We start from the raw sequence: 13,948 nt of genomic DNA on the forward strand, positions 1-13,948 counted from the left end.
ACTGTAACCAGCAACTCTATCGTAAGTTTGGAAAACACAGGGTTCATATTCTTCCTGCTCAAGGATTATTCTTAATGACAGCTATATTCTCAACTTATTAAAATGTCTGTCACTTGTACAGGCAAAGCCAATATCACAGACCAGGCAAACAACAGGCTACTCCCCACCACCCAGTTTTACATTTTGGACCCTCACATAATCGGTTTGCAAATTCTTCTCCCTATTCCAGTGAACACAAGCAGAGAATCAGGCAGCTTATAGGAGGCAATGAACAATTTACATTTTCTGGAACAAATTGTCAATATTTATTGAAAAAATAAATTAAAATAAACTTACTATAAGCATTGGGTTAGCCAAAAGGTTCATGCGGGTTTTCTCAGCGTACAGGAAAACCGAATGAACTTTCTGGCCAACCCAATATGAGTAAAAGTTAGGTGACCCTGCAAATGATACAGTTCCTAAAGTTATGAGCCACAGATGCTGGACTTCTGGAACAACAGTTAAACTTCCGCACCACATCACTTTCCGTATTATTTCTGTTCATGATGTCTGTTCCTCTGATTTACCTGGAATCAATGACTCTGGCGGAGAAAAAAAGGATTCTTTAAGAAGCTCATCAATCGTGGGTCCCACATTAGTAAAGTACTAAACATCAATAACATCAGAGGGGGGTTAAATAAATATGTCACTGGGGAGCATTTCTGAGGAAAGTCTTGAGTTTAATTTTCAGCTTATGGGGCTCAAGTTTCATGCTGAATGATTATTCAGAAGATACTCTTGCTGAGAGCACATATTTCAATTTTCAGATTTTTAACCTTGAATGCAGAACGAGGTCACCTCCAGCCACAACTTTTAAAATACTTAGGGTTTAAAAAAAAAAAAAAGGTAATTTGTAGCAGTACTTAAGTGTCCAACAGAAACCACTTCATCTGTTAAACAATATCTGACTGCCAAAGTTTCTCTTCCTGTCGGCTGATAGACAATGGCACGGCACAGCCATCGTCACCGTGGCAACAGCACTGGGAACTATCAGAGGAAAATTGCACATGGCACTGCCGGCCCTCGAGCAGTCCTGCCTCAGCTTCCTCTGGAGGATGCTTTCTCTGCAAGTCTGGGGTGCTCCAGGGTACCATCAACCCAGTGCGACGCCGAGACTACAGATCACAGGGCGATTTTACGGAGCCCCGCTCTTCGGGGGTCACTCTTGTCACCAACGTGAGCACCCGTTATACGTACTGAAGATGCAGCGGTGAATGAAGTCGAGGGTCTGGGAGGGAAGGCAACAACAAGCTAATGATGCACAAGGTGTGACATGCACAATGAAGAATGGAGAAAGCGGTGGGCCTCGGGAGGCTTCCTTTCCCTCCCCTGTACCCCCACATTGCTTTGTGCCCGCCTCTCATCTGTCAACCTTTGGGCACAGGTCTCACTGGACGTCTCTCCCCGGCGCCGTGCCTTGTACGCAGCAGCTGCTCGGAAAACGTTCCTCGAACGAACCAATTCCTTTCTTAAGTTTCTCACTCAACACACCTTTCCTGGGGCCCAGGCCCAGGGGCTTAAGTAGGCTGAAAAGTCAGCGAAGCCCCGACCACACAGACAAGAGCGCCTCGTGAACTTTAAAAGTCAAAAGCTATTTTAGTGAAATAATCGAGGTGCAGGAGCGAGAAAGGGTCTGGGTCTCCCACGCGGGCAGCGGGCCAGCCGGAGGGCCGGGACTCAGGCCCCGCGCGCCCCGACCTCGTAACCCCTGCTCCCGCCGCGGCCTCACGGAAGCTCCGGCAGCTCACCTAAGCGGACAACGCAGGACCGAAGCCAACTCCAGCCCCTCCAACAACGCGAGCTCACCGCCCAGGTACCGGCCAACCGCGCTGCCGTGGCAACGCCGCTGCCGCCGTCTGCACCGGAACCGGAACCCCCGTCTGGACGTGACCCCTTCCCGGCGTTCCGCGGAGCTGCGAAAACCCCGCCCAGCGCCTGACCCAGTCCTCCCACAGTATCCCAGCAGGCCCGTCTACCCTTCGGAGGGAAGTCGTCTTTTTGGTTTCGCCTCTGCTTACCACGGAACGTCGTGACACTGATGGACATCCACTTTCTCCAATCAACTGACGAAGCGGTTGCCGACGGCCAATGGTAAGGGGGTGGGTAGTGGCTCAGACGTAAAGACCTCCTTCAACCTGTCGGGGCGGGACGAGCAATCTGATTGGTAGAATCAAGTAATTGCGGGCCAGCGCTATCCAATGATGGAGAGCTATTCGGAGCCGGTCCAATGAGGGCCTCCGGGGGGCGGGCCGAGTCGCCGCGGGCCGGGCCCCGGGAAGGCTCCGGCTGGCTAGCGCAGGTCGCCGGCGGTCGAGAGCTGCGGCCAACGTGCCGGGATGAGCGGCTCCCTGGGCCGTGCGGCGGCGGCGGCGGCTCTGCTCCGCTGGGGGCGCGGCGTAGGCGGCGGCCTCCGGGGCCCGGGCGTGCGGGCGGCAGGCTCGGGCGGCAGCGGCTCGTCGGAGCACTTGGACGCGTTGGTGAAGAAGGACAAGGTGGTGGTCTTCCTCAAGGGGACGCCGGAGCAGCCCCAGTGCGGCTTCAGCAACGCCGTGGTGCAGATCCTGCGGCTGCACGGCGTCCGCGACTACGCGGCCTACAACGTGCTGGACGACCCCCAGCTCCGGCAAGGTCAGGGCCGCTGCGGGCGCGGCTGGGGGGCGACCTTCCTTGGCTGCTCTGCGGGGCCGAGGGTCTGTCGGGCAGGTCCGTCCGGCGGCTCGAGGGGAGGGGGTTAGGGTATGGGTTTCCACACCGCATCAGAGCATCTAGAGTGGGGGCACGATCGAGTTGGAACTAGGTTTTGAAGATCTGGGGCTCTGGGCCAGTCTGTGCAGCGGGTTTAAATCCTAGCGGTTCTCCGATCCTCACTCTGAGCTGCAGTAGGCGTTTCGGGGCAAGTTCTCTTCGGCTGAGTCCAAGTAACATTATCAGCAGCCCGACTCCCAGCTCTGCAGGAGTGGGGAAGTGGGGCAGAGGGATACAGGAAGAGGCCCTAAGAAGTAATCACTTGGGGACAATTTGAGGGAGTGGCCTGTCCCGTGGATAAGGGACAGGTGCTGTTGATGGTGCCGGGAGGGCCGGGGTTGCCCTTTTCTGAGGCTCGGGGATTCAGAGATTGGCCTGTCGTGCCTCAAGGCTGGGGGATGAGGGTGGTCAGGGACCGTTCGTCGTTGCTTACAAGGAGGGGCTTGACTCAGCTTTTGGAGTGGACTTAGCTGACGTCTGCTGCTGAAAAAGACATGAAAATTTATGTTCAGATACGCAAGGATGGGGGAGATTTGTGGGAGATAGGGTATCTTAGAGAGGTTTGTGGGGAGCTGGACGAGGAATGACTCCTGAGCCCTAGCTAACTCAAGCTGGCAGCTCCAGGAGCCAGTCAGGTTCTGGGGCCGAGTATGCAGAGTCTGTGACTTGCCACTGGCTCTGGAGGGAGGGAGGAGGGCCCTGACAGTTAATTAGCACCTTTGCTGTTGAGTCTCCTGCTGTGAACCTTACCTGCATTCTGCTGTTTCAAGTGAGTTGAGTAGGAGGACTGGAGAAGGGAATGGCATGGGCACGCATTCCAGTATTCTTGCCTGGAAAACCAGGCCTGCCCTTTGGCTGGGGTGGATGGGGCTGGCAGAGAAATGGGGGGACTGTCCCTGTACCCGCTGAAGCGTGGCATTCCAGTTAGACTTTTCAGTGACTGAGTTCTCCCTGAGTCTTCCTGAGGTTGTTTAGTGACAGTGTCCTAGAGAGTTTTAAGGCACCAAGTTCTCTGGTAGTCTCCATGCCGAGTTCTGTATTTTGCTGTTCTGCATTTGAAGTTGTCCATCATAGTCATTCCAACATGGACGAGACAGGCTGGTGTCAGGGAAAGGCTTCAGGTTAGAATCCTGTGGCCAATCCATTCTGCAGCCTGAAGCAAGGCACAAAACTGCATTTTCCCTTTGAATAATATGAGGATAATGAAACCACGTGTGCCAAAGGTTTGTGAGGAACAAAGAGAAAGCAAAACTTTCAGAACGTGCCCGTCATCTCACCTGGCACAGGGAAGGCACCCGCTAAATGGTAGCTGTTTTATTATTAGCACTTTATGACTTTAAAAGTATTTTTTCCCATGTTATCTAATCCCTACAGAACTCTTGGTTTTGGCGGGTGGAAATGAGGAGTGAAGGCAGCTTAGCATTACCAGAAGGTGTGGGATCCCAAAGAGTCGGACACAACTGAGCAACTAAAAATTTAAAAAAGTAATACTTCCATGTATTATGCCCAAGATCCTTTTGCCTTCCTGGTCTTCTGGAATGCTACCAAGTGGCTGGCTTTTTTCACTTACAGGGTGAGCTGCAGTCTTCATCCAGCAGCAGGGTGTCTCTGCTTGTAAGATAAGATAGGAGTAACTGCAGTCTCAGCTGGGACCTTGCCTCGCCACTATGGCCCTTAGTAAAAAGTTGTGTTGTTGATATCTTGCTTAGCATAAAGTTTTGAGAGCCTCCAGTTTGTGACTTTCAGTTCTCCTGTTTAATATAACCAGTGGATGGTATAACTGAATCCCTTTGCTCTATACCTGAAACATTATGCATCAACTATACTTCAGTTATAAAAAAAAATGTTTTTAAATATAACCAGAGGTAGGCCATACTGCATTCTGGCCAGCAAACTGAAAGTAAGAGCAGGAGTGAGAATGTTTTTGCTAAGAACACTTCTGTGTTTGACTTTCAGCCTTCTGTTCTGAAGTGTTCAAACAATAGCAACAGGAATTTAACCCTTAAATGTATTGACCGTTGACCTTCATCAGACCATTACTTTAGTCAGTAAATGTGTTACATGTATTTTGAACATAATACATGTCCTTTGTTCCCTAGAAAAGTAAGCATTAGTGTAAGTCTTAACCTCCAGACTTAGGGCAGGGTGGTGTAAGCAGGTTTTCACAGTGAGGATTAGTTTAGCCTGGGTGAGGCTTTGAAACTTGAAGTCTCCATCTTTTTGCTTGCCACAGCTTTGAGTTTACCGCGAGAGACTGACAGGCTGTCTGATGCTTGCTTTTGCCAACCAAGGATATGTCTGTGCGCCTTTCCCAGACCCAAGGTCACTTCTAGTAACAGGAGAGTTCAGTTCAGTTCAGTCACTCAGTTGTGTCTGACTCTGCGACCCCACGGACTGCAGCACACCAGGCTTCCCTGTTCATCACCAACTCCCGGAGCTTGCTCAAACGTGTATCCTTCGAGTCGGTGATGCCATCCAACCATCTCATCCTCTGTCGTCCCCTTCTCCTCCTGCCTTCAATCTTCCCCTAGAGGGCAGACAGAATGAAAACCACAACAGGAGAGGGACTCCTACAAAACTGGCCTTTCCTGCTTTGTTGTGCCAGAGGAGGCTGAGCTTTACAAAGAGCCCAAGCTGGAGGAAGACCCTCAGACACTGTCTCCTAGTTCTGGGCGCTGGGTCCGTGGAGTGTGGTGCCCAGAGGTGTCAGGCCGAGACCTGAGACCCAGGGAACCAGGGCGACTGTGAGGCAGCTTTGCACTTTGTCCTTCCTCAAGTTTTTTTTTTTTTTTTTTTCCTTTTTTAAAACCTGGAGCACACACTGAAGACAACCACAGTGGAACCCAAAGAGATAGGGACCCATCTCCCAGCCCTGGTCTTAACAAAGACTAACCTTTACTTTTGGTTTCAAAAGAAACGTGCTCATGGGAGAAACTTGGAAAACAATGATGAAAACCTAAAGCAAATGAAAATCCACTGTAATTCTGGTGGAAACCATAAACCATTATTATTAATATTTGGATCTACCTTCTAACGGTTTTTTTTTTTTTTTTTTTTTCAGTAGAGTTGAGATCACACATGTCTATATATAGCGTTCTGCCCTCCTGAGAGCGGGGAACGTGTCTTTTGTGACTCCCGGAGCACTGCATGTTGCTTATGAAAAGCGAACTTTCAGTGAGTGTCTCAATGAAAACTGCTTGTTTTCTTTATCATTTTATCATAAACTCGTAAAAACATTACGGACACTGGGATTTCTGCCTATTCAGATTACTCTTATATTCTTCATGTAAAGAGCAGTGTCTGTTGAATGAATACCATCATCCTTTGTTGAATGGTTCTTAAGCATTTGAAAATACGCTCAGCCTCGCCAGTGTCCAGGACTTTAAGGATAATAAAGCTGTGATGTTAGCAAGAAGTCAGATCAGGAGTGTGCGTACGTGTCTATGGAGGGCGGGTTGTATGCTGCAGACAGGGAGATAACGTGTGCCCACCCTCTGGAGGAGAAACTCTCAGTGCCCGGGCAGGTTGAAGGTGAACCGACCTGAAGACCCATCTGTTTGATGCTCGAGTGTTTAGTCTACAGCAGGGATCGACAAGCTTCCTTTGTGAAGAGCCAGAGTATAAATACTTCAGGCTTTGGGCGCCCAGTGGCCTCTGTTGGCGCCTGTTCAGCTCTGCCGTTACAGTGTACTGCAGGCAGGGACGACGCCTAGATGAAGGAGAGAGGCGGAGTTCCAATAAAACTTTACTTATAAAAACAAGGAATTGGAGCGGACTTGGCCTGAAGGCTGTGGTTTGCCTCCCCTTGGGCTGGAGAGACCGTCCCCTGCCTGTGAACTCGGAGACTCCTGTAAGGATGTGCAACTTCTTTGTAGTAATGAAAAGTGGGCAAGAAAGGATCTTGGTCTCTTAGCAGCAGAGTGAAGAAAGCAACTGTGTCATGTGATGGGAAACTAAGCTATGGTTAGAAAATTAATTAGATCTAGGTGTATTTAATCTGACTGAATCTCAGAAAAGACAATGTTTAGCCCAAAAGGTGGCTCAGTGGTAAAGAATCCACCTGCCAATGCAGGAGACTCGGGGTCAGTCCCTGGGTTGGGAAGATCCCCTGGAGAAGGAAATGGTAACCTGCACCAGTATTCTTACCTAGGAAATCTCATGGACAGAGGAGCCTGGCAGGCTACGGTCCATGGGGTCGAAAAAGAGTCAGACTTGACTTAGTGACTAAACAACAACCAGTTGCAAAAAGGTAATTGTGACTTAATTGTGTGTATATAAATGTTCAAAATGTGAAGCAGTCCCATGGATTGCAGATCTGTGTGTCATGCAGGTGGGGCTCACAGGTAGGCAGGAGTAACTGATGCCAGCCCCCGGCCAGAGGCCACCTCTGGTGGTCAAGAACCTGGCCTTTGGACTCCCAGGCACCGGGACGCAAATCTGGCTCCACCGTATGCTAGCTCTGTGACATTGGTTAAGTTATTTAACCTCAGAGCCCTTATTTCTTCATCTGTAGAATAAGGACAGTTGTACATACCTCTGTGAAGATGAAATGAGATTAGATGTGTGAACAATGTAAGAGTATGAAGCTCAGGAACCCATAGCTCAGGAAATGGTGTTTTTATTGCTGCATGGCCTGCTTCTTTGGTGTTTTCCCCGCATTCTTTCCCTCTGTTTTCCCCGCTGCATATATTGTCAGAAGAGCGTCACTGTGAGTGGGGTAGACGAAACTGACGTGGAGAGAGTAGCCACCGTGCACCTGGCACAGTGGGAGCATAATTTCTTTCACCAATTTTAACTTATTTAATCTTCATGATAAATCTGTGAGGCAGAGTTATTCCCATTTTACAGAAAAGGAAACGAAGGCTAAGAGATGCGATTTACCTGAGGCTATATTTACAAGCCAGCCAGCCAGGCTGACCCCTGAACCAAAGCCTTGTTCCCTCTTGTGTGCCCGTTCAGTCGTGTCTGACTCTTTGTGACCCCGTGGACTATAGCCCACCAGACGCCTCTGTCCATGGAATCTCCCAGGCAGGAACGCTGGAGAGGGTCGCCAGTCCCTTCCCCAGGTTCCTTCTTGGCCCTGTGGTTTACTTCTCTTCTCTTGAAGCACTGCTATTTTTGATGCTTTGAGCTCACATTATCTCAAGCAGTCCTACCTGCTTAAGTACTCAAGTACTCCTAAGTTAGGGGATATGGAGAACTACATGACTCCAGAGGAGGTGACGTAACCTCCAAGGAGTAGAGTCCCCTAATTGGCAGAGTTGGAATTAACCTGCGTCAGACTCTGAAGCTTGTGTCCTGAAAATCTACCGAGAAAAAGGAAAACTGTGATCACGGTGCTCTTATGGTTGATTGTCCAAAGCAGGAATGACGTCCAGTGTTCTGAAATGTCAAGAATTTTAGAAGCACCTTTTGAAAGTTCTGGAAGGGAATTTTCTAGAACATTTTCTCCCCTCTGACTTGATACGGTGGAATATTAAAATTTTTGGTGGAGCAGTGGGTGTATGTAGAACTGATTTTGTAAGAGACTCCTAAGTCGCAGTCCTGGTTTTACCTGTTACGTAACTTTGCATTCAGCATTTTCTGTCACAAACAGAATCACATTTTATCATCTATAAAGTATGGTTATCATTAATATCCATTCTTGGCTATGATTTTCTAATTATTCAAGAATTGCTCTCTGAGTTATTCCAAGCGATAGATGCAAGAACTACACAAATACTCACACTTACATTGTAGTCACTGAAAATTTAAAGGGTGAGAAAAATTAGCCATACTTGATTGATTGTGACTTGATAGAATTTTAGTTTCCAATTTATGATTCATAGTCTTTTGTTTTGGGGAATTTCTCACTTCACTTTCTAGGAAGCAGTTGGGTATTTCCTTTAATATTTAAACTTGTAATCAGAGTTTTTAAAACATGGAAAATGGCATCGTTTTTAGGAAAGATGTCAGAGCTTTGCTTTGACATCAGCCACCCACAACACTTGCTAATCTAAAAATGAAAGAAGCAGGTAAGTCTAATTGTGATAAACTGTCAGCACTGTGGGCACCTTGGGTACTGTCACAGTGCCATCCTGTGCTCTGAGGGGGGTTCTCCTGCGCTCTTGAAGTGTAAGTGATCCGGACAGTCACGGGCCATGGGGTTTGCAAGGAATTAGTCTCCCTTGCACGTGACTGTGTTGGATACTCAGAGTGGTCCAAAAGCCCACTTATTTTGGGCTTTTGGTGGTGGGCTTTTGGGTAGTTTTGGTGGTAAGAATGGATTCCCTTCCTTCCTTGTAGCTGGCATGCATGGTCTGCAGCAGCATAATATTCAGTGAATGGGACAAGCCTGATGATTTGGTTCAGCATGGTACAAGCATGGTTGAGCATAAAAACAATTGATGAAAGCAGTCATTCTTTTACTCAACAAAGGTTTTATTTTAAAACATCATACTTTTTAGGATTAAACATGTGGTTTTGGGTGGCCTTCAGATGGCAAATTTTTTCACCTTTGGAGTGTTTCAAAAATTGTAGGCACTGGGATTTCCTTGACAGTCCAGTGATTTAAGACTACACTCCCAGTGCAGGGGCCCTGGGTTCAATTCCTGATCGGGAAACTGAGATCCTGCATGCTGCCAGGCACGGCAAAAAAAAAAAAAATACAGGCGTTCACCAAAAGAATCAGTAATATTTATTGCTGCTGCTGCTGCTGCTAAGTCGCATCAGTCGTGTCCGACTCTGTGCAACCCCGTAGACGGCAGCCCACCAGGCTCCTCTGTCCCTGGGATTCTCCAGGCAAGAATACTGGAGTGGGATGCCATTTCCTTCTCCAATGCATGAAAGTGAAAGATCAAAGTGAAGTCACTCAGTCATGTCTGACTCTTAGCGAGCCCATGGACTGCAGCCCACCAGGCTCCTCCATCCATGGGATTTCCCATGAAAGAGTACTGGAGTGGGGTGCCATTGCCTTCTCCCTATTTATTGCTATGGAGAGCTTAATGCACGTATTATTAATTGGGGGGGGGGGGACCCATAATGTTGTACAGATAAATGGTTTGTGTACCGAAATGTAAAAGATGTTTAAGAAAGTTTAGAAGGGGTAAAAAATTCACATTAAACAATTCTTAATCCTCCCCATCATAAATTTTAAAAAGATGAATTATTGGAACATAAGTAAATTCGGATAGTCTCTTCATGTTTGAGAATAGAGTTTTTAAAAAAAAAAAATCCCAAACACATAACTTACATGCTAAGTAATTATTTATATAGTACCAAACATCAGAGCAATGAAAAACCTGAATTCTTCAGAGTATTCCAGTATGAAGACATTCTGATGGTTCGTGGAATTTGCCCTTTATTGATAATCTCCAAACCTCCAGCTGGCTTTAAAAAAAACAAAAAACAAAAAAACAGAAACCCAGAGTGGCTTCAAAGTGAACTTTTCAGAGCCTATAACGTTGTAACCATTTCTTCATCCTTGAAGTCTGTCTGCAGAAGAAAGATAAAACTCTCCAGCAGTGACCTTCTAGCACTGTCCTGGCGAGCAAAGTTGCTGTTTTTTTTTTTTTTTAGGAGGCAGTGACTTAAAAGAGAAAAACATAGGGTATCTTGGGACTGTCATTTGTAAGATAACTCATATTGGCCATCTTACTTGGTCAAACACATCTGATAATAAATGATAGGGCATCAAGCAGAAGGTTTTGTATCGTTTGTTTACATAAAAACCACCACTTGGCCGATTTCTAAAATGTACATAGTAAGATCTTTGGCTTGAAGAATCTGTTAATTTTTCTGTTTCATTTATTTGTGTGTTTAAAAAGGTACACTTCAGTCTCAGGGTCTGAGTCAAAAAGAAAGTAAAAGATGAGGAATTCAGAAAAGGGTTTTTTTATTTTCTTCAATGTCTTAAGATTGCAACCACATTCCTTTCATAACCAGCACCCTTGTGGCCCAGCTCTGAACAGAATCATCAGATGGTTGCCCTGTCCCAGGAGGCGCGTCCTCTCGGTGTGTCCTTGGAGCCACTGTCTTTGTCTCTTAGTGCGGGGAGTGGGTCTCCCTCGGCCTGTGGCCCTGTGCCTGGCCCAGGACATGGGCCTTAGTGAGCCCTGGGCCCTCCCTTCATTTTCCTCAGTCCCTACGAGTTCTGGGCTGAACAGCTCAGCTGTCCCATCTGAGGGGCGGAATAGGGCCAGAGCCATAGTCTATAGACACAGGAGACGGATTTTTGCTCGGATAAGAGAATCATTAAAGATAAAAACCAGTGACTCAGTGTCTTGCTTTACCAACCAAGAAAGGCGTGAAGAACATTAGGTGGGGGCTGCCCAGTCTGCCAGTGAGTCACTGTGATGGGCCCACGTTCAGTCGTCCATTTGGAATTGAAGTTGTGGCATTTCTCTTTTTATTTTGCTGAAAACGTGGCTGGCACAAGCATGGACAATATCACCTTGTGTATCTTGTGTAACTTGCATTAACTAATCAAGTACTCTGCCATTATCCAGGGTCAGTCGTGAGTCAGGTCATTTATGAGAGTTTTCCTTACCTTATTCTTGTAAAAACTTTGTGGGATGAAGGTAGAAACAGAGGATGGAGGCCTCTCAGTTTATAATTGGAAGAGTCAGGGGTTTTTTTTTTGTTTGTTTTGTTATTTATTTATTTGGCTGTGCTGGGTCTTGGTTGCAACGTGTGCCAACCCTTGAACTCTGGCTCTCTGCCTCGAGAGCTCAGAGTCTTAGCCATTGGACCATCAGGGAAGTCCCAAAGAGTCAAGGTTTAAACAGGGGTTCGCTGGACTCTAAAGCTTACGCTGTCCCCAAGGATGGGGAGCAAGGGAGGGACACGGGGTGTCCTGCTCAGAGCAGGGAGACGTGTTGTCATGCAGGTTCATCTTTGCTCATTCCAGTGACCCTTCAATGTTCTTTCCACGTAGGCATTAAAGACTACTCCAACTGGCCCACCATCCCGCAAGTGTACCTTAACGGCGAGTTCGTGGGGGGCTGTGACATTCTCCTGCAGATGCACCAGAATGGAGACCTGGTGGAAGAACTGAAAAAGCTGGGGATCCGCTCCGCCCTCTTAGATGAAGCGAAAGACCAGGACTCGAAGTGAGGGAAGGAAGCCCCTGGCGAGGAGCCGCTGGCGTCAGAGTCTCACCACCAGAGAAGCCTTACCCATCCAGGTTCCCACTCTTCAGATGACTGCTTGCGCTGGCTCCTCCAGTTTGTAAGCAGCCAAGTGATTTTAGCGTGTCTGGTGTTTGGGCAAGGAAGATCCTATCGCGAACATAATTGTAACCACTGTATTGTCATAATCAATGTTGCATTACGAGATTGTTGTAAACAAAATTCCTTCTTGTGTTGTCCTTTGCTGTTTGCCTGATTCAGGAGTAAACCTGGGAGCTTTTGAATCATTGTTATTCTTCATGGGTCCTCCACAAATATGTCAGTCTGCAAAGATAATATACCACCCCCCCCAACCCTCCCCCAGTTTTTTGTGACTTGTTCTGTTAAGAAAACTGATGGACAAGGAAGAAAATAAGATAACCGGGTTTTTGTTTTTGTTTTTTAAATAAAATGCCAACCCAGGGATACTGCATGTGAGTGGTTATTCTGAACAGCAGTAAGTCTGTGCGTTCATCTGTTCTGGCTGCTGTAACAAAATGCTGTGGACTGAATGGTTTATAAACAGTGGGTGTAGATTTCTCACAGTTGTGGAAGGCAGAAGTCCAAGATCAAGTCTGTAGCGGATACGCTCTGTGGTGAGGGCCCACTCCTGCTTCACAGACAGCCGTGTTCCCACTTTTGGGGCCCCTTTTGCACTAATCCCATTTATTAGGGGTCCACCCCATGGCCTGATCACCTCCCAAAGGCCCCACCTCCTAACACCATCCCTTTGGGAGTTAGGTTATATTATCAGCATAGGAATTTTGAGGGGACACAGACATTCAGTCTAGAAGGACTTTTAGTAACTCTGACCTTTGGATTTTAGAAATTAAGAGTGATTCTCATACTCTTCTATTAAAATTTCCATGAAAATTGCCATCAAGCTGTGCTCTGATTTCTTGAGGGAAAGTAAGTGTTGTAAATGCTGAGAGGCATTGATGATCCAGTTGGAGTCCTGGGCAGACTGGACTGGCAAGAAGTGAGGGGGAGAGACGAGGGGGGTGCCCCGCTTGCCCCTTCTCCAAAGACCTGTGCTTGGCCAGCTGTGCTGCACTTCAATAGGAAGCGGCCATTAACTCCATCCAAAACATGGGATCTTGTGAACCTTTTATTTCTTAAAAATAGGGCCTTTATAAAAAAAGAGCATAATTGAAATCATAGTTGAGATCTTCCAGCACATGGTATCTTTTAACAAGACTGTGTTTCTTCTCCACCTGGGCTGAACGTGGAGCTGGAGGTAAGCTTTGCAGTGACTCATGGGAAGAAAGCCCACTCTTAAACCTTGGGGTCCCCAGAAGCCTTCATTCATCTCCAAGGACTTAAACAAAGCATCTATTCAGAAGTGCACGGTGGCAGAGGTAGGAAGAAGCTGCATTTTTTTTTTTTAATTGAAAAGAGCAAAAGTAATAACAAAGAAAGAGGATGGCTTATTTCCCCAGAGCCGTTCGGGAGGCTTGTTCTGTGTTGAACACTGGGTCTACATGAATGCCTCTTGGAAAAGCTCTGAAAACGGATGGACTTAGTGGGGTAAGGATTGACCTGCCTGGTGGTCCTGCAGGTCTCAGCTCCTGGTTCCATCCTTCCCACACGGCCCGCCCCCCCGCCAAGAGCCTGTGGAGAAAGGAAAGATGAGTTGTAGCCCTCTACAGGTCGCTGGGGGCTGTCCTATTCGATGAGAGGACTGGCCTTGGTAAATCACAGAGCTCAGGGCTTCAGGGGAAAGAAAAGCAGAGTGCTGTCACAAAAGGTTTCTTGTTTCACGTGCTTTATACGCTGCATCTCATCAATACCTTCTGTGTCTGCTCTACGCTAAGCTTACACAGACCCATAGAGGAGGTTGGAGCTCATTTGTTGGAAGCATGTTGTTTTACAAATGAAAATGAGGGCACTGGAAGGAAGCCCTGTGCCGCTGCCATGCCAGGGCCGAGCCAAGCCTGTGACCTTCTCCTTTGGAAAGAAAGTAGCAAATCACTCTCTTATACCATTCCCGGATGAGAACCAGGCTGTGGGGCACACAC

At 47.5% G+C, this 13,948-nt stretch overlaps 1 protein-coding gene and 1 non-coding gene across 2 annotated transcripts; one reads left to right on the plus strand and one right to left on the minus strand.

Annotated features, from left to right (window-relative positions):
* Positions 1–888: 888 nt before the first annotated feature.
* Positions 889–1,163, minus strand: LOC128067126 (small Cajal body-specific RNA 13). The gene has a single exon (XR_008201333.1). It is a non-coding gene; the product is annotated as a small Cajal body-specific RNA 13 (non-coding RNA).
* Positions 1,164–2,375: 1,212 nt separating this feature from the next.
* On the plus strand, positions 2,376–12,736 carry GLRX5 (glutaredoxin 5). Its single transcript, XM_052659799.1, has 2 exons — positions 2,376–2,667; positions 11,699–12,736. Exons 1-2 carry the CDS (start codon positions 2,376–2,378, stop codon positions 11,875–11,877), a joined length of 471 nt encoding a protein of 156 aa, XP_052515759.1. The 3' UTR covers positions 11,878–12,736.
* Positions 12,737–13,948: the final 1,212 nt, after the last annotated feature.

This window comes from Budorcas taxicolor, chromosome 21 (assembly GCF_023091745.1).
Source record: "Budorcas taxicolor isolate Tak-1 chromosome 21, Takin1.1, whole genome shotgun sequence".
Classification (NCBI taxonomy): domain Eukaryota; kingdom Metazoa; phylum Chordata; class Mammalia; order Artiodactyla; family Bovidae; genus Budorcas; species Budorcas taxicolor.

Bases quoted from the DNA above. Each gene is read 5' to 3' on its own strand.
- GLRX5 (XM_052659799.1), top strand. From the start codon at position 2,376: ATGAGCGGCTCCCTGGGCCGTGCGGCGGCGGCGGCGGCTCTGCTCCGC. The intron at 2,668-11,698 runs GTCAGGGCCGCT...CTTTCCACGTAG, and splicing joins CGACCCCCAGCTCCGGCAAG to GCATTAAAGACTACTCCAAC.